This window comes from Delphinapterus leucas, chromosome 18 (assembly GCF_059928025.1).
Source record: "Delphinapterus leucas isolate spDelLeu-1000000601 "Yukka" chromosome 18, BTC_Dleu_Yukka2, whole genome shotgun sequence".
In the NCBI taxonomy this organism is placed as follows: domain Eukaryota; kingdom Metazoa; phylum Chordata; class Mammalia; order Artiodactyla; family Monodontidae; genus Delphinapterus; species Delphinapterus leucas.
In genome coordinates this window covers 46,716,230-46,735,030 of record NC_143146.1, presented here as the reverse complement: position 1 = coordinate 46,735,030, position 18,801 = coordinate 46,716,230, and the positions used below count along the sequence as shown (strand labels likewise).

Sequence of the window (18,801 nt, the reverse complement as noted above, 5' to 3'; positions counted from 1 at the left end):
GGAAAGGAATGCAAGTCTGCTGACACCTGGACTTTGGCACGGTAAGGCCCACACCAGACTTCTGTTCTACAAAAATGTAATACATTTGTTTTATAGTAAGCCACTAGATTTGTGGTAAATTGTTAAAGCAGTAATAGAAAACTAATATATTAATAAATTATATGGAACTGAATGTTCTTAGGACATGAATTTTAAAATGCAAACTTTTTTCCATCTCAAACAACAAAAGCCACATGATCATCCAAAATATTCATATAATCAACTTAAAAGCTACTCTGTAAATATTTAACAAATACATTGTAAAAAATACATATGCATTAAGTAGAAATATTCTATTGAAGGACTTACAAATCTACTCTCAAGAACAAAGCACATTCACGATCAACAGGAATAAAGACAAAATGTAGTAAAGAGAAACTACTAGAGGGAAAAAAAAAATGCTTGAAAAAGGTTTGTTGAATTAGGTAGTTTATGAGTCTGAGACTCAGCACAAATCACTGATGGGATTATATATTACCACCACACTTAGAAGATGGGACAGACAAAACCAAGAACTTCCAAGGATACCACTTACTGATGGATTAAAACATCTAGAATATTTTTAATCAGTTGTTAACATAACTAATAAGAATAAAAGATAGCAAACTGAAGATATTATTCTCTCACTGTATGATTTGTGGTCTGCTTCTCCAAAGACATGCATTACTGTACCTTATGTATAGAATTCAGCAAGTAATTCTGAAACCATACTAGCATTCATTAAATAATCCTGTGAGTAGAAAATATTTTAAAAATCTTCCAGCCTTCTGAATGATTCAGAATACCATGCAAACAAATTTCTAGAATTCATGGGAACACAAATGACTCAAGTAAGGTTCGTTAATCAAGATAACTCTAAATAAAGAGAAAATTCCCTCAGTATTCTATACCAAACAATAATATACCTTTATAAGACATATAAGCCCAAGAAAAATACATTCTATAAGGATTATACAAATAAATTTAAATTAGCATATTACTAGGCTTAACTGTAACATAAACATACATGTAAAAGTAAACAATTTGCCTTTCAAAAACAGTCATTTGAAATAATTGAAATGTAATCATTTGATAGCATTATATTTAGTTTGCAGTTAAGAGAAGATGCAGAGCTTTATCTCCTGGCAATGCAGAAGTTATGCTCAAACTAATTATGCAGCAATGATTTTCCAGTTGAATGATTTAGTTTAAGAATTTTGCTTCACTTACAGGTTTCTATTTAATGAGAAGCTTGCAATGAAATATTGGAATTTAAGCTCTCTGCCTGTTTGTTTACCTGAATCATAGACTCTCCCAACTGTGTTTCATCCACTTCCAATATCATCATTTTGATTTCCTCATATGGCACCCGAAAAGAACTCAGGAAGATTGCTAAGAGGAAGAGGAAAAAAAAGGTTCATAATGAAGAAGGTAAGAAAACAATTTGAGATGTAGTTCTATATATAAAATCAAAAATAATTCATAAAGTGAGAGATTTTAATTATTTAATATAATTACTGTGGGGGAAACTTTCATTAGCACATTTTATACCCTTCTCCAGTTTTAGAACTAGTGTTTAAACAACAGTCCTATATTATTATGCTGGTTCTGAGGTTGATTTTTAATGCTTAGTTATTAGCCTAACATAGGAATGGTGCCAATTTTGATGTGATTTTAGAAAACTGAAATATGTTTAGAACACAATAGAGATAGCACACTGTAATGAAAAGAACCATAAAACCTTAATATGTACATGTAATATTTATCTACACATGTGTGTTATTAGCCTGCATAATATCCTCTGGCCTTACTAAATAGTTCAGAAAAAAAATTTTTTTAAGAAAACTGCTAAGCAGTGCATTAACACTTTTCCAAGTTATAATAGCACTTCACTGTTCAGAAATATTGTAGACAATATGCCAGAGAAATACCTTTTTTATGTAACTAAAGCTTAAATATGCAATATTAGAACACAAATTTCAATGGAAAACTGTCCAAATGGACTAGATGGGATAATATGTTATTACTGAGAATTTCAACATTATTTCCATTTTTATACCTCATACATCTTATGTTAAAACACAATGATTTCAAAAGTATATAAGAATATTTTCATAGCATTAGATTTAATGCTTTTACTGTTTCCCCCCTTATTTGACTAGTATTATTGTTTCTTCTGTCCAGTGACAGATGTCACTTCTTGAACACACACAGACCTTGCTACCACTACCTACTACTTTGTTTTATATGCCAAACATATCATTTCACTTGTAGGTATTTTCATATAAAAACACTATTTTACATAAGACAGAGAAAACATGATCTTTCTTGGAGTAAGGCTGTATTCCTGAGGATACCATGGATCAATTACAGACGAACAACGAGAGCACCATCTGTGTTCTTATCATCAGCTTCATTCACACATTTTGAACTCACACAGTCATAAATGTGGGATAATAGTGCTAGAAATTATAAATGTGTATAATCCTCAATATCCCAAGCATAAGATGGAACAAAGGAGCTAAATGATATTGTAAAAGATAGAGATTAGTGGAATTATAAAAGGATAACCCCATTGTAGACATTAGAAAGCACAAAAATATAATAACTATATGATCTCAAAGAGAAAATCAATGAATAATTGATAGAGAGGGAATAAAATCTAAATCTGTACATCATGTATAAAACAAGTTGCATATGATTGTAGGATTAAGTATAAATATTAACAAATAGGAATACTAAAAGAAATTTAGCATGGCAAATTAGCTCATTTATGGTTAGAGAAGAACTTCTTAATCATAAAAATCAGTGAAAGACATATGAAAAGATTGATATCTGACAAAAGAAAACACTAAAACAATTAAAAGCACTTAAAACAATTAGAAAGCAAGGAAATTGGGGGGGATGAACCTGCCTCAAATTCAGAGGGCTTTCTCCCACTTCATTTAGAAAACAATGAGGTCCAAATAGGAAAATGAGAAAAATGTATGAAAACGCAAAGGAATAAGAAAAAAGTTACAAAAAAATAATAAATAATATGTTAAACATCAGAAGTAAGCAAACTGAGAAGGCAAATTGTTAAGACAGTACCTGTATTGCAAACTTAGAAAGATAGTAAGATTAATCAGAATCCTTAAAATTCCCTTTGAGAGACAGTAAATTCTACTCAAGAAACCTAACCATGGACACAATAACAAAACATAGAAAAGGTTATAATGTTAAATAGCAAAATTAAAAGGAAAGAATTATACCAAGGCATAATATAGTAATTGAGAGAAAGAAATTATAGTTTTGTATTTCAGGCAGCATGGCAAAGTAGACAGAGAACCTTGAAATATTTTTTAAAAGTTATTTTTTATCTTAATCTTAAATCTATTTCTGAGCTGTAGTGAAAGAAAGGAAAATAGAAATCCTGAAGAAAATGAAATAATTACTTAAAGAAATGAAAGAAAAGTTTGAAACACTGGACAGGAAAGAAAAGAACATTATTAAAGAGAAACAAAGATTTGAGGGAGAAAAGAACTTTAAAAATAAAAATATATATATTTAGCTACTGAAATGGAAAACTCACATGGATTAGACATGAGATAAAGAGAAAATTGGTGACATAGGCAGAGAAGCTACCCAAAAGACAAAGAGATGGAAAAGTACTAGGTTAAGAGACATAGAAGATGAGTAAGGACACCTAAAAATGTCTTCTTGGAGTTCCAAACGGAACACATGCACATACACAGACGCATGCGCACGTGCACGTGCGCACACGCACACGCACGCACACACACACACACACACCAGGGAAGAAGGATATTTAAAGAGAAAATGTCATTTTCCAGAATTTTAGAGAGAGACAAATCATCAGAACAAGGAAGCTCAACAAGTCCTAAACATAATTTTTTCTTTAAAGCTACATTAGCTTCTTGTAAAACACCAAGCATGGGAGAGTTTGTACAGTGGGAACACTCAAGCTTTGATACTGGAAGAGAAAACTGGTACGAATGCAGAACAGGTATATATACTTAGGGTAGAGGTATACTTAGAGAAAAGCCAAACTTTTTCTGTAAACGGCTACATGGTAAATATTTTAGGTTTTGTGAGCTATACAGTCTGTCACAACTACTCAACTCTGCTATTGCAGCCCCCAAAGCAGCCATAGATAATATGTAAAAGACGGTCCTGGCTAAGTTCCAATAAAACCTGTTTAAAAAAGCAGGCAATGGACGACATTTAGCCTGAGAACTACAGTAAGCCACACCCTTAGTATCACCAAAAGTAGGAAACAACCCAGAGGTCGAATGAAATAAACTATAATATTCAAAGAATGTTATACACACTAAACTGCAATGAAAATGAATACACTACAGCTAGATGCATTAACATGGTATGATTTTATACATGTAATATTCAATATTAGTCAAAACCAACAACTTATTGTTTAGGAACATGTATGTGGTTGGTAAAACTGTAGAGAAAAAAGGAAGGGAATATTTAACTCAAGATTCAGGATAAGGTTACTTCTCACAGGAAGGGGGATAAGATTAGAGAGGGTCATATATAAGTCCCTAAGTATTAGTAATGTTCCATTTCTTTAGGTGTGAATGTTTGATTTATATATCATGCATTTCATATATTCTCTTGTATGTATAATATGTCATAACAATATATTTAAAACAAATTTAAATGAATAATATGAAAACAAAATGCATCTGGTGGAAAATGGTGACATACTGTGTGGTAAAGGATTAAGTTTTGGAAAAAGGTGACATACTGTGTGGTAAAGGATTAAGTTTACCCAAGTAAGGTCTGGCTCCTATGAGGTATTCTGTAAGCCCTAATGCCCTGTGTGAAAAAAGTGTCTTTGTTTACTGGGGGCATTCACTGGACCACACCAGACAGTTTATGCTAATAATGTGATTTATGGTGGGTGCTTTGGGTCACACAATATTAGCTTGAACTGTGGAGGGGCTGGGAACTAAGGCCATCATATAGGGGTTCAGCTATAATCAAGACCCAGTAAAAACTCTGAACACCAAGGCTAGGGTGAGCATCTCTATTGGCAATAATCTGTGAGAACTGTCACACATCATTACTGGGAGAAGCTACTACTGTCCATGGCTCCACTGGGAGAGGACAACTACAAACTTTACGCTTACAACTCTCCTGGACTCTGCCCCACATGCCTCTTCCCTTTGCCAATTTTAATCTGTACCATTTTGCTGTAATAAACTATAACCATGAGTAAAACAGCTTTCAGTCAATTCTGTGAGTCCTAACAAATTATCAAACTTAAGAGTGGTCTTGGGGACCCCCAAATTTGCAACTGGTGTCAGAAGTGAAGGTGGCCTTGGGGACCCCCTAACTTTGCAAATAAAACAACTATATGATCTCACTTATACAATTACGTAACTATATAAACATAAATAACATAATGCACAATTAATAATACATGTTTAACAACATACAATAATACATGAAAGAAAAAATTAAATGTGAATAGAAAAACCTACTTTGCAGACAGACGTAACTTATTCCTTAACTTTCTTCTATATTTGTAATTCATCCACTACTTTCAGGTATTATTCCATAATTAACATATATATTAAACAGATATATTTATAAAGATTGAACTATGTTTTTTTTATAGTTTATGAATAAGTTTTGGGGAAAACATTTGCTATAACTAAGGGCAAATAAACTACAGAAGAGTTGAAAATGCCTAATGCATAACACAAATCAGAAAATAAGCATAGACCTTTAAAAATTTTTAAGTTATTGAGAATAATGAGATACTCATTTAAAGCTTAAAAAATATCCATTAAACTGAATCTTTGTACTAGCATGCATTTTATCCTTCAAAATGTGATTATATTGACCCCAGTGGGAAGCTTTGAATGCAGTGAAGGAGTGTAAAATGTGCAGATTTTGGAACCAGTCACACATGTTTTTTGCAAGGGAACTTATAAATATTTAAACCTTTACATTAATTCCTAGGTTTCAGAGTTCCTCCCTGTATACCCACTCCAAAAAATCTGGTAAAGCATATGAACCTTGTAAAACTCCTGAGCCATCTCTTGATTCTAGAATGGCTAGAATTCTATCTTTTAAACTGAGCCCAGAGTCTGCCAAAACCTTTACAAACTCAAAATATAGGGATCCCAACCCACCTTTAAATAAATAGGTAAATAAATCTGTGGATTTTAGATCCTTTCTGCAAAACTCTGTGAAATATTTCAGTTAAGGGAAATCTAAGAGAAAGTATCTTAGATTTCTAAGTGATATGATAGAGTCTTGTCACCATCACAAGACTCTTCTCAGAATTCAGTATCTCAGAAGACTCTGAATTTCCTAGACAAAAACCAGCTGTGAATCAGACTATAATTACAGTAAAGATTATAGGCTGCTAAAGCTTCTTAAAGCTTAAATCATAACACTTGCTACAATCAGAGAGGGTAAGAATAATCTGAGATGGATTACCTCATAATATGATGACCTGGTATGAATTCTGACCTTTTGATCTTATACATTAAAACATGTATAACAATTAAATGAATGAATACATATGCCCTAGCTACAGCAACCCAGACAACAATATCCTTCTTTATGATAATATAATTTTGTTATCTCTAAAGAGGAATAAATATGCCCTATACCCACTGGCCATTTTCAAAAACAGCAATCTTTTTCAAGTCACTGAACTGCTACACCCACCAGATACCCTACTTACAATGTCAATAATACTACCTACATGATGAGACTGTAGTAAAGGTTAAAGAGCTAAATACAGAACTAGCACACCAGCTATTACAATTAAATTTGAAATCCCATTTAGCACATGTGTGTAATATGTAAGTAGAATCCTATTCAACAAGTCAAGTATTCAACTTTGAGATGGCTATTTAGGCTATCTTATCATGGCTAACCCATCTAAAAAGAATTATACTCAAAATGATATTTCTTTAGGACACCTACCTAACAAGACAATTTGTAACGCAGGTCATAAACGTTTTTCAAGACAAAAATCATCTTTCAAATCACAGAGTATAGAACTTTTTGACATTATCTAAGTTACCAATGCTTTTAACAGAGACAATGTTCCTTTAAGAGGGAAATGCCCTGAAATATCTGTATCACATAACAAACCCCAAAATTTCACTGGTCTAACCTCCCCTGCAAAACATATTTCTAATTCAGACTACATGTCCATCCCACACCAGGAAGAAAGGCTCTTTTACTTATCATCCTCATATCAGGATGATGATCACCACTCTGGGTGCGGGGCAGAGAGCACTGCTCCCATCAGCAATTAACGCTTCCACACATAAGTTACCTCATCCCCACTGATGTTTTCATAGGCCCAAGCAGGTCACATGGTACCACCTAACTTGAAAGGGGCAGGTATGTGCCCAGAAATAGAAAACTGTGTATTGGCCAATAGCACTAATGTCTGCACACTGCCCGTGGGGATTCTGTCAGGCTTACACTGCAGAAAAGTGATGGCCCTCTGTCATAATGAGTTGCAAAGCAAGAGGGTTCCAAACCTTTCACAAAAGGAATGTCAACTCTGCCTTCTCTGTACACTAACTTAATTCCCTCTTTAATCAGTAGCATGGATCTTTATCCTCTGATCAAGAATTGTTTTGTCCCAATACTTGCAAAAAGCTCACTTGAGGAATGTAATAATTGAAAAGCAGACTAAAAGCCATGTTAGCTCTTCATGCCTCTAGACTCTCCATATTTTATCCCTCTTATAGCATCAGAAAAGTAATATATCCAGATCATACTATCTCAGTTCCAAATAGAACTATCTTTGATGCATTTAAGATGCAGTTAGAAATCAGTCAGAAGCAAAACTATTTGCCCTCTTCTCCCACAATAATTCAGTCAGGAAAACAATTCAATACTAAGAATTTAGCTCCTGTAACAATAATTAAATCTAAAATATTTCCAGTCAGTACTTTTGAGGAAAGGCTTTGAACTGCTCAGATGGGATAACAGAATTCATTTTAATCATCATCCTTATTTCCATTAACATTCCAACCTCCTTTGTGTGTGATCAAGTATCACAAATAATAGAGATTCAGCGGTATAGAAGAAATAATCCACTACCGATATTTTTCAAAATATTATGTCATCACCTAAATTCCATAATTCTTTACTGTTATACTTAAAAGAAAGACTTTAAAGGGTAGGTCTCTTTTCAGTTACGGGAAATATATTTCCCTTTCTTAGTTTTATCTTCTAATATGCATTAATCTTTTGAAGAATTTAACTCATAATTTACCTAAAGGAAAGGAAAATTATCTTTGAATTTATTATAAATGATAATAATAAAATTAACATAAAATGAAAAGCAAGTCAAAAAGAAAATGAAATAATTTAAAGGAACCAGTGTGTTCAGTGGTGTGTTTCACTAATTTAATTGTATTGAAATCTGATACTTACAAAGGTTCTGGGCAACTTTAGAATCTAGAAATTTAAGTTCTTTAATTCTTTTCTTAATAGCTTTCTTCTCTTCAAAATCTTCTTCTCTTCTCTCTGTAAAACCAAGGATAGATCCATGTTAAGGGCGGTAGGCACTCAATTGCCAAAAGACAGGATATGAACTTTGTCATAAAAGAATCTAAAAAAAGATATAAATCATTTAAATCAGTTATAAAAATAATAGAATAATAGATATCCCAAGACCTAAACTATTTCAGATAGGGAGTGGCGGCTCTTTCCCTAGAAAAACTACTAAGAGTAAATATTTAGAGGTCTAAACAGCAAAAACAAAAACAAAGCTGTGTGCACCATGGAAACCAATGCTATCAGGTGAAGAATAAGTACAGTTAGCTCCTTTGAACGATGTACAGTACACAATTATAAAAGTAAATGTATTACACTTAGGATAGGTTAAGGAGTTAGCTCTAAGAGCGCTAAACAAAGACAAACACCGAGCTGTTTTACGTTTGATATACCTTGTTCATTTCAAAAGACAGCTCATATAAAACTTGAAGAGTAGAATGTTTACAATTCGTTTTCCAAATCTTTGAAAAATATTCAAATTTTGATAATCAACCTACTTTATCTGAGCTTTTAAAACTCAGCAAATGCATTTAACCTCTCTGTCTTTGCAAAAAAATAAGTAAGAGAATAAATACATCATGCTAAACAACAATATATGAACTGTGATTATAGCACAGCACATGACAGTCAAGGTTAACAGCTGTAACCAATAAAGCGATCCTGTCATCTTTCCTCTCTCTTTTGCATACGTTGACAGCACTTCTGATGAACGTAAGTCATCTTTACAAAATTAGGATCTTGATGACAAAGAACAACGGATCAAATTGTTTAGATACGTACAAATAAATCACTAATGTTGAGGAAGAATAACTTCGAAAACAATCTTCATATACAAGATAGCACATTATACTTAAATTCTTTGTATATCAGAAAAGCATTATAATTACATGTTTAGGTACATAGTGTGAAATAGGGATCAAATTTTATACTTTTCAAAATGTTTATTAACTAATTATCTCTATCATTTTATGAATAATCAACCATCTTCCTCAACTGATTTTATATTACACTTTTATTCTATGTGTTTTCCTGGACTTCTAATTCTGCTCCACTGTTCCATGTACTACTCTTGTGCTATTATCATTCTGTCTCAAGCACTGTAGGATTTATGATATATCCTACTATATAATTGGCTGTTCAAATTACTTTTCTTCCTTTTCTAAACTTGCTTCACTTTTCTCATTTATTTTTCCACAGGAACCTTAGAGTAATTCTGAAGTTCCAAAAATAAAATCCACTTGAATTGTATTTGAATTGCAAGGCATTTGTAAACAGATTCAGGCAAATTTGATATGTTGACAATTTCTAAACTTCCTAATCATGAACATGACATGTGTCTATAACTTTTCAATTTAACACAGCACTCTGTGTAGGCATCCTGTGTATTTATTGTTAGTGTTAGGTATGTCTAAGTATGTCTAAGGTATGTTGTTAGTGTTAGGTATGTCTAAGTATGTCTATTACACTCCTATTATACTCCTGGGGGTACTGATTAATTCTACATTTCCCCACTATACTTTGCAACTAGTTACTGCTGGAATACAGAAACTGTTGAATTTTACATATATGTTTTATAATCATTCACTTTACTTATTTATTCTTTCATTCAAGTAAGAAGTATTTATTAAGCACCAATTAAAAAAGACCATGCTAGACAAAATGGAGATGTCTAGACCTCAAAGAATTTAAGGACCAATAGAGAGGACTGCAAAGTAAATGGCAATTACAGTACATAGATATATCTTCAGTGTTTGGGTAAGAACCACAGGATATTAAAGAAAATTAATCTATACTTGCCAGAGACAGTCTTCATGATATCTGAGCAAAAGCTAGAAAGGGAAAAGAAGTTAGCCAGGTGAGAAAGTTTTAGGGTGAGGGAAGGAAGGACACAGACAGATAACAGAAGGATAGTGTTTCAGGTTCTGCAAGAACTTGAAGGGCACAGAAAGAATTAAGTATAATAAGAGCTGGGGTCTTCCCTGGGGGCGCAGTGGTTGAGAGTCCGCCTGCCGATGCAGGGGACACGGGTTCATGCCCCAGTCCGGGAAGACCCCACATGCCGCGGAGCGGCTGGGCCTGTGAGCCATGGCCGCTGGGCCTGCGCGTCCGGAGCCTGTGCTCCGCAACGGGAGAGGCCACAACAGTGAGACGCCTGCGTACCACAAAAAAAAAAAAAAAGAATAACAAGAGCTGGACTTCCTTGGCAGTGCAGTGGTTAAGAATCTGCCTACCAATGCAGGGGACACGGGTTCGATCCCTGGTCCAGGAAGATCCCACATGCCATGGAGCAACTAAGTGCATGTGCCACAGCTACTGAGCCTGTGCTCTAGAGACCGCAAGCCACAACTACTGAGCCTGCGTGCCACAACTACTGAAGCCCACGTGCCTATAGCCCATGCTCCACAATAAGAGAAGCCACCGCAATGAGAAGCCCGCACGCCGCAACAAAGAGTAACACCAGTTCACAGCAACTAGAGAAAGCCCGTGCGCGCAACGAAGACCCAACGCAGCCAAAAATAAATAAATAAATAAATAATTTTTTAACAAAGAAGAAGAGCAAAGAATATTGGGTGTAAATAAATGACACCAGAAATTAATCAGACATCAGATCATGCAAGACCTTTTAAGCCATGATAAGAATTCTGGCTTTTATCCTCCGAGCAATGTGGAGCCAGTGAAGGCTTAAGCATGAGAGAGACATCAAAAGAACTGAATTTTAGAAAAAACTCAGCTTACTGAAGGTGTATTGAAAGAGTGGCAAAAATAATTGTAGAAGGGCAAGACAGAAGGGAGTTGTAGTAATCCAAATGAGAAAAAAATGGGACCTCACCCAGACCACCAGGATGGAGAGAATAGATGAGCCTTCAAAGCAGAATCCAGTCCAGACCCATCTCTTGAGTTCCAACTTGACTATCCAACTGCCTACTCTCACACCTCTACTTGGATGTCTAATGGGCACCTTCAACTTCACGTGTCCAAAACCCACATTCACACACCTCCATGCTGCTCTTCCTGGAATTTTCCTCATCTTAGAAATGGGAATGCTCTTATTGCAATTGCTCAAGTCACAAAGCTTGAAGTCATCCTCTTTCCATTAACCCAAAACTACATTTAGTCCATCAGTGAACCCCATCAATTCTAACTCTAAAATATTCACTAAAATTTAATATTAAATTTAAAATTTAATATTCACTAAAATAAGCAGGGGCTACTATACTCCCCCACTTGTGGCTACCATCCTTTCTCACCTGGATCACAATTGCTTTCTAACTAGTCTCCCCATTTCCAAGCTTGACCAACTGCAGTCTCTTCACCACAACGCAGCAAAAGACTCCTGTTAAACCTTAACAGAAAAGGTTTACTTCTCTCACTTCCTTATACAGAATAGCACCCCAACCCCCGCCCAGTATTTTCTATCAACATCACTCTGCCTTTTTTCTCCTCCAAAGCACTTACTCCTCACATATCATAAATCTGCTACTGTCTCTCTTCCCCCATTAGAAAGCAAGTTGCTAGAGGCAGGAACTTTGTTCACCGTTGTATACTGAGCATCAAGCCTGGAACGTAACAGAAGCTCAGGAAATGTCTGTAGGTGTGTATGTACCTGCAGACTAAAGGAGCAAGAAGGGTTTAAGTAACCAGGCAGATGATGATGGTGCTGTTTATTTAATTCAGCAACAAATGAGGAACAGTTTTGACCTAGTCCAGTTTTAAACATGTGTAGTTTGAGGAGCTCTTTTATCTCCACATAGTCATGTACAAGAGGCAGCTGAATGTACAGAAGAGAAACCTGAAACAGTGATACAGGTATCAGTCCTAATAATTATTCTACTGACTGTCACAGGTTCTCCAAGTATCAGCAAATAATGACACATTTGTCTCCTTATTCCTAGTATTGAAATCTTTTCCTTGTCTTGTTATACTGGTTAAAATTTTCAGATGAAGGCGAGTAAAAATTTTATTAGTGAACTTCCTTTCCTCAACCTGACCAAATGGCAATCCTTTACTCGTTAGAAAATGTATACATTTTATTTTCCTATCTTTATCCTCAAGAAAAAGGCTGATTCTAAGTTTTTAAAAATCAGTTTATTTCTCAACAGCAGTAACATGCCACATTCTGAAACATTTTCTGGTCTACATAAAGAAAAAAGTCAAAGAAATGAATAACCTTAAATTTTAAATAATATTGACTGAACATCTGCTAGGCATTGCACTGAACACTTTCTGTTGCACTTGCTTATATACTTCTCATAAGAGTAATACCATTTCTGTGACTACTATCATCATCATCATAATCATGATGAGAAAGATAATGCTCAAGGTGAGTAGCTTTAAAAGCAACAGATCTGATAAAAGAATAAGGGTCACTACGCTTTGACTCTAATATTCTTTCCACTAGTTGTAAAATATGTTAGGTGTCACAGTAAAAAAAGAAAAAAGTTTATCTAGCAATCTTGACCACTTTAACCTGCAAATCAGAAACTGAAGCAATTTTAACCAATTCAGCTTTTTTATAAAAACGACAAATTAGACTCTTATTGAGTTTAATGTATCAGCATGCCCATAATGCAATGAAATCATGGCTTTCTCCTCTCTTATCTGCTCCATATAGTCAAAGGATGGCTGGGGAAAGATGGAATGGAAATAGGGTAAAGGGGGGAAGAAGCAGAGTTTTCTAAGACAGAAAACAAGATTCAAAAAAAACAGGTAGAAATATGCTTATGTAGATATGAAACCAGATAATCAGTTTATTACCCAAACAGACTGATTTGGTTAAAATCTTTCATACTGAGAAATAATGAAAAGTACTGCTGGGGAAAAAAACACAGCCAGATAATGGACTGCCTCAAATCAGAGTAAAACCAGTGAAAATGTTTATGCAAATGTCACTGATAAAGCAGGATATACATGTTGACAACAACAGGGATGCATTAAAGAGGAATAAGAATAAAGGAGGCTGTTTAGGGGGAATGAAATTTTTTCACAAAATCCTGTTTCAGTTTCCCATGCTGACAGTATCTCTGTGGAATACTAGCCAGGAGAGTGCAGGGTCCTGCAGGGAACTCAGGCTTAGAATCTCAATGCCACGTTCTGCCATCCTGGCCCCACAGGGTACCAGACACAGTCCACTGCAGCTTACATCCCTCACCTGGAGACACTGGCCCTCTAAGGACTTGTGAGAATGAAGTGAAATGATCATTACCTTCCTGAAACCATCCCCTACCTCTGCAGTGACAGAGAAAAAAGGGATAAGAAACAGAGGGCCTGACCACAGCTCAGGAGCCCAGAGGCGAGCACATTTTAGATTCATCCCATCCACTGGTGGAGCTCCTATTCTAAACCCAGTACCAACACATTTTCACTAAAAGACTAGCTCTCCTCAAGTATGAGTCATAAAGTCAGATTATTAGTGCCATCTGTACTTGTGACCTAGCTTTTCTGCCATTAGAAGTCCGTGTTTAACCTTACTTCTTAGAGATGTTGAGTAAGGCTACATTTTTCCGAGAGAAGATTAATCCTGTTCAAGAATGGTTCTGATCACTAACACAGCATATGCCGCATTTCATGAGGGTTTTATGTCAGAAAGAAGTCAAAGATGACCAAACTCTTTGTTGCCGAGAGCTATGAACTGAAAAAGTCTTTTTTAATTACATTTTCTCTTTATTCTTTTCCTATTTTCAAAGTTTCAAAAATAGCAGCAAAATTATATAAAGAATCTCCTTTCAAAATCTTTTCTTTCATACTAAATTTTCCATTAAATATCACAGTTCCATGGTACATGGTTATACATCTTACTCTAGTTCATTTTCCATTATTTTCTAATCAGATTTATTAAAAATGTGACCTTTTTCTAGGAATAGGATTCCACATAAATTTTACAGTACATTATTTAACCACTGCAAACAATTCTAGAATGTGCACAATTCTAGAATATGCACAATTCTTACAATTCTAAACGTGTGAGTACCTAGTAGAAGCACAAAATGTAATAAATACTATAGTTTCTCTTTCCACAGTTGAGTATTTTAAATCAGTAAATGTGAATAATAATTTTTTATTCTATTTTTGTCAGAGCTTCCTGGGTAACTATCTTATGACAACGTTTTTAAAATACTAAGCATTTTAATTTTTTCTGGTTTTCATTTAGTACAAGTGCTATTAAATTTTACATGTTGTATATTTAAAATAAATTACCTTTTTTTTGTTCATTAGACTATTATAGCACTAGCCTTCAGAGGATAAAAGGGAGTGACTGAATGATTAAATAACCATTCTCTATGACACTGAAAGAAGCCAATAAAAATCATCTCAACTACAGAAATAAAGCGAACATAAATCATATGATTAGGAAATGAAAACTGAGGCCCACCACAACCTTCAAATAGGGTGAAAGGTGGGGGCAGGGAGAGAGCTATAAACTAGAGATTATTTGCACAATTGTGGTTGTTTTTCTTCCTGACTTTTCTAACTACTGAGGTTCTAAGAGGCCAATAAAGAGTATCAAAAATTTATTGGGCCGAAATTTAGAAGCAAACAGCCCTTGAATATGAAGTTTAACTACCTCATCTATCAGTGAGGAAACCTAAGTAGAGAAAATATGAGTTACTTGCACGAGGTCACACAAAGGCCTCGGCTGTCACCAGATCCTAGACAAGAACACTGACCACTGCATCACAGGCCCAGAGCAGCTCTGGGACAGGGAATCTGCAGCAGGAAAACAGTCTGCAACCAAGCTCATAAGAGGAAGTTAACTCCCCAAGCGTTGCTTTTTCAGGTAATGGAATTTTCCCTTGCTGCACATGTTTACTGGGAGAGTAGGTGAGGCAGTGAGTGGACCCGGGGAAGGAAGAGAAATGCTTGGTCTCCTGAACACAATGAGCAGAATTTAAAGTTATGGGAAAAAACTATACTTCCAAAGGGAAAGTCGAGAATTCAGCCATCACTACTCTCACATGGTGGCTCCCTTTGGACGAGGCACAGTTATTCAGCTACATGGGGTGAACGGAATGGAAGTCTTAGGGGTGGTATTGAGAGCAGGTGAACGGTTGAGAAAAGAAAGCAGGTTTCTGAGAGTTAGTACTGCTGGAGTTGTGATAGGACGATATGGTTTCAAGGAAGATTTAGGCAGCTCGAAGACAGAAGATACATACAAAATCCATAGAAAAAAGTGAAAACTCGGAATAAATTAGCATTTTTTAAGTTGGCACTATCCCCTTCGCAAAATACCAAAGTAAACACTTTGGTACTGAAAACTATAATTGTATAAATAGCTTTAGTCATATCTGACCTGTCAAACCCAGTTTTAATATTTCTAGGCACAAAAATAAATGGCTATGTGCCTAACTGCAAAGAAAATAAATAGGGCAGAAACAGATTATTTTTTTACTCAAATATTAATATATGACTGCCATAACTAATCAGAGCATTTTACTAGCAAAAAGATGTCTGTTTGGCAACCCAAGGCTAAGAATTATATAGTATATAAGAACACTAGTTGAACCACTAAATAAAATCTTATGGAATAGATGATTTCAACATCAGTAACGATCAAAAGTATAGCAAATAAATGCACATTTCTCTATACAATTAGAAGACAAGGGTATAAAACAACTTTTCTTGAAGGACTTTTTCTCTATAACTCAAGTCCTATATGGATAAGGGAGAAGGATTTCACTACTTAACAAGCCTTGAACTAGAGGTGTAGCTAGATTTTTTTTTAAATGATGTACAAAAGGATTATTAAGGCATTGAGAATACACTTTATAAAAAACTTAAAACATATACTTCAAAGTGATCACATGATTTCTACATACTTAACTAAAAGCAATTTGTTTTCTGCATCTCTTTTTCCTGTATGAAAAGACAAGCTGATAAAAACAAACTGTTATAGAAACTACTTCATCTCTAAGGACCTTTGCAACCACAGAAATAAGCAATATTGCTCATCTCAAAAGTATTACCACTACAAACTAAAAGAACCACTTTCTTCAGGTTCCCTTGTGTGTAAACACTCCTTAATGACCAAAGACTTAAATAGCAGAAAAACAGGAGTTCAAACCAAATAAAATTATCAACACCCTTCAAAATCACATATTCAACAACTTTTTTTAACTCAACAAGCTTTGCTGGGGTGAAAAATAACCCTAGGACAGTTAAGCCTATTTATCATGTATAACTTAGTGTTAATTGTTTTAATTAAATTAGTTACAAATTGAGATGAGTTTTGATTGAATAAACCATAGGTATGAGGGAAGAAAGTAAAAGGAATCACTCAGCTACCAGAGAATGAAGCCCATTCTCACATGATCTTTCTTGGCTCATCACTTCTTATAAAAACATCCCTAAATTGTATCCTCAAAATCTCCCCACTATAAGGAATGTTTCTAGAACCGACCCCTATGAATTATTTCTGAATGTTGCTGTTTCCCATTCATAGAATAATATGTGTATTCATAAAAAATATTTTTTCTAACTATGGTTTTTGCCAGTACAAGCTACTCCCATATATCCTCTGATGATATTAGAAAGTAGAAATATACCTATGCTAAAGAAATTATAAAGCAAAGAATAAAAGTTAATGTATGACATGCTAATGCATACACAAGAGAATCAACTGAAGGGGAAAAGAACCTTATTATGAAAAGAATGAGAACTCAGTGTACATTCCTAATTTAAAAGAAGGATTAAGTCCAAATGAGGACACAGGTAATTCAGGATATCTAGCATGCTGTAGAATGGAAAGACTTAATAAGCCAACTTATTAGTATTTGTACACACAGTGCTAAGTAACCTGGGAATAGAAAAAGTAACAATAAATTATATTAACTGACAGATATAAAGCAATGCCATATTAAATAGGGAGAAGGTCGATGCTCTCACTCCCTCTTTCGAGAACACCGGAATCACAACTAACTGCTGAACAATCATCGACAGGAAGACACTGGAACTCACCAAAAAACATACCCCACATGGAAAGGCAAAGGAGGAGCCACAATGAGATTGTAGGAAGGGCACTTTCAAAATAAAATCAAATCCCATAACTGCTGGGTGGGTGACTCACAAACTGGAGAAAACTTATACCACAGAAGCCCACCCACTGGAGTGAAGGTTCTGAGCCCTACATCAGGCTTCCCAACCTGGGGATCTGGAAATGGGAGGAGGAATTCCTAGAGAATAAGACTTTGAAGGCTAGCGAGATTTAATTGCAGGATTTCGGCACAACTAGGGGAAAGAGAGACTCCACCCAGGACACACAAAATGTAGTGTGCGCATCAGAACCCAGAGGAAGGAGCAGTGACCCCATAGGAGACTGCACCAGACCTACCTGCTAGTGTTGGAGGGTCTCCTGCAGAGGCGGGCTGCGGATGTGGCTCACCAAGGGACAAGAACACTGGCAGAAGTTCTGGGAAATACTCCTTGGCGTGAGCCCTCCCAGGGTCCACCATTAGCCACAACAAAGAGCCCGGGTAGGCTACAGTGATGGGTAGCTTCAGGCCAAACAATCAACAGGGAAGGAACCCTGCCCCACCCATCAGCACACAAGCAGATTACAGTTTTACTGAGCTCTGCCCACCAGAGCAACAGATAGCTCTACCCACCACCAGTCCCTCCCATCAGGAAACTTCCAAAAGCCTCTTAGAGAGCCTCATCCACCAGAGGGCAGACAGCAGAAGCAAGAAGAACTACAATCCTGCAGCCTCTGGAACAAAAACCACATTCACAGAAAGATAGACAAGATGAAGAGGCAGAGGGCTATGTACCAGATGAAGGAACAAGATAAAACCCCAGAAAAACAACTAAATGAAATGGAGATAGGCAATCTTCCAGAAAAAGAATTCAGAATAATGATAGTGAAGATGATCAAGGCACTCGGGAAAAGAATGGCGGCAAAGATCAAAAAGATGCAAGAATGGTTTAACAAAGATCTAGAAGAATTAAAGAACAAACAAACAAAGATGAATACAATAACTGAAATGAAAAATACCCTAGAAGAAACTGATAGCAGAATAACTGAAGCAGAAGAACGGATAAGTGACCCGGAAGACAGAATGGTGGAATTCACTGCTGTGGAAAAGAATACAGAAAAAGGAAAGAAAAGACATGAAGACAGCCTAAGAGACCTCTGGGACAACATTAAACACAACAACATTAACATTATAGGGCTCCCAGAAGGAGAAGACAGAGAGAAAGGACCCAAGAAAATATCTGAATAGATTATAG

General features: G+C 35.5%; 1 protein-coding gene across 2 annotated transcripts in view; it reads right to left on the bottom strand.

Moving 5' to 3' along the window:
• The window catches only part of DIAPH3 (diaphanous related formin 3), a 550,258-nt gene that overhangs the window by 292,532 nt on the left and 238,925 nt on the right, over positions 1 to 18,801 (bottom strand). For both annotated transcript variants that reach the window (XM_022561162.3, XM_030762514.2), the window contains 2 exons: positions 8,458 to 8,550; positions 1,316 to 1,410 (listed from right to left, as the gene is read on the bottom strand). In XM_022561162.3, the coding sequence (XP_022416870.2) occupies positions 1,316 to 1,410; positions 8,458 to 8,550 (188 nt within the window). The remainder of the gene's footprint in view (positions 1 to 1,315; positions 1,411 to 8,457; positions 8,551 to 18,801) is intronic.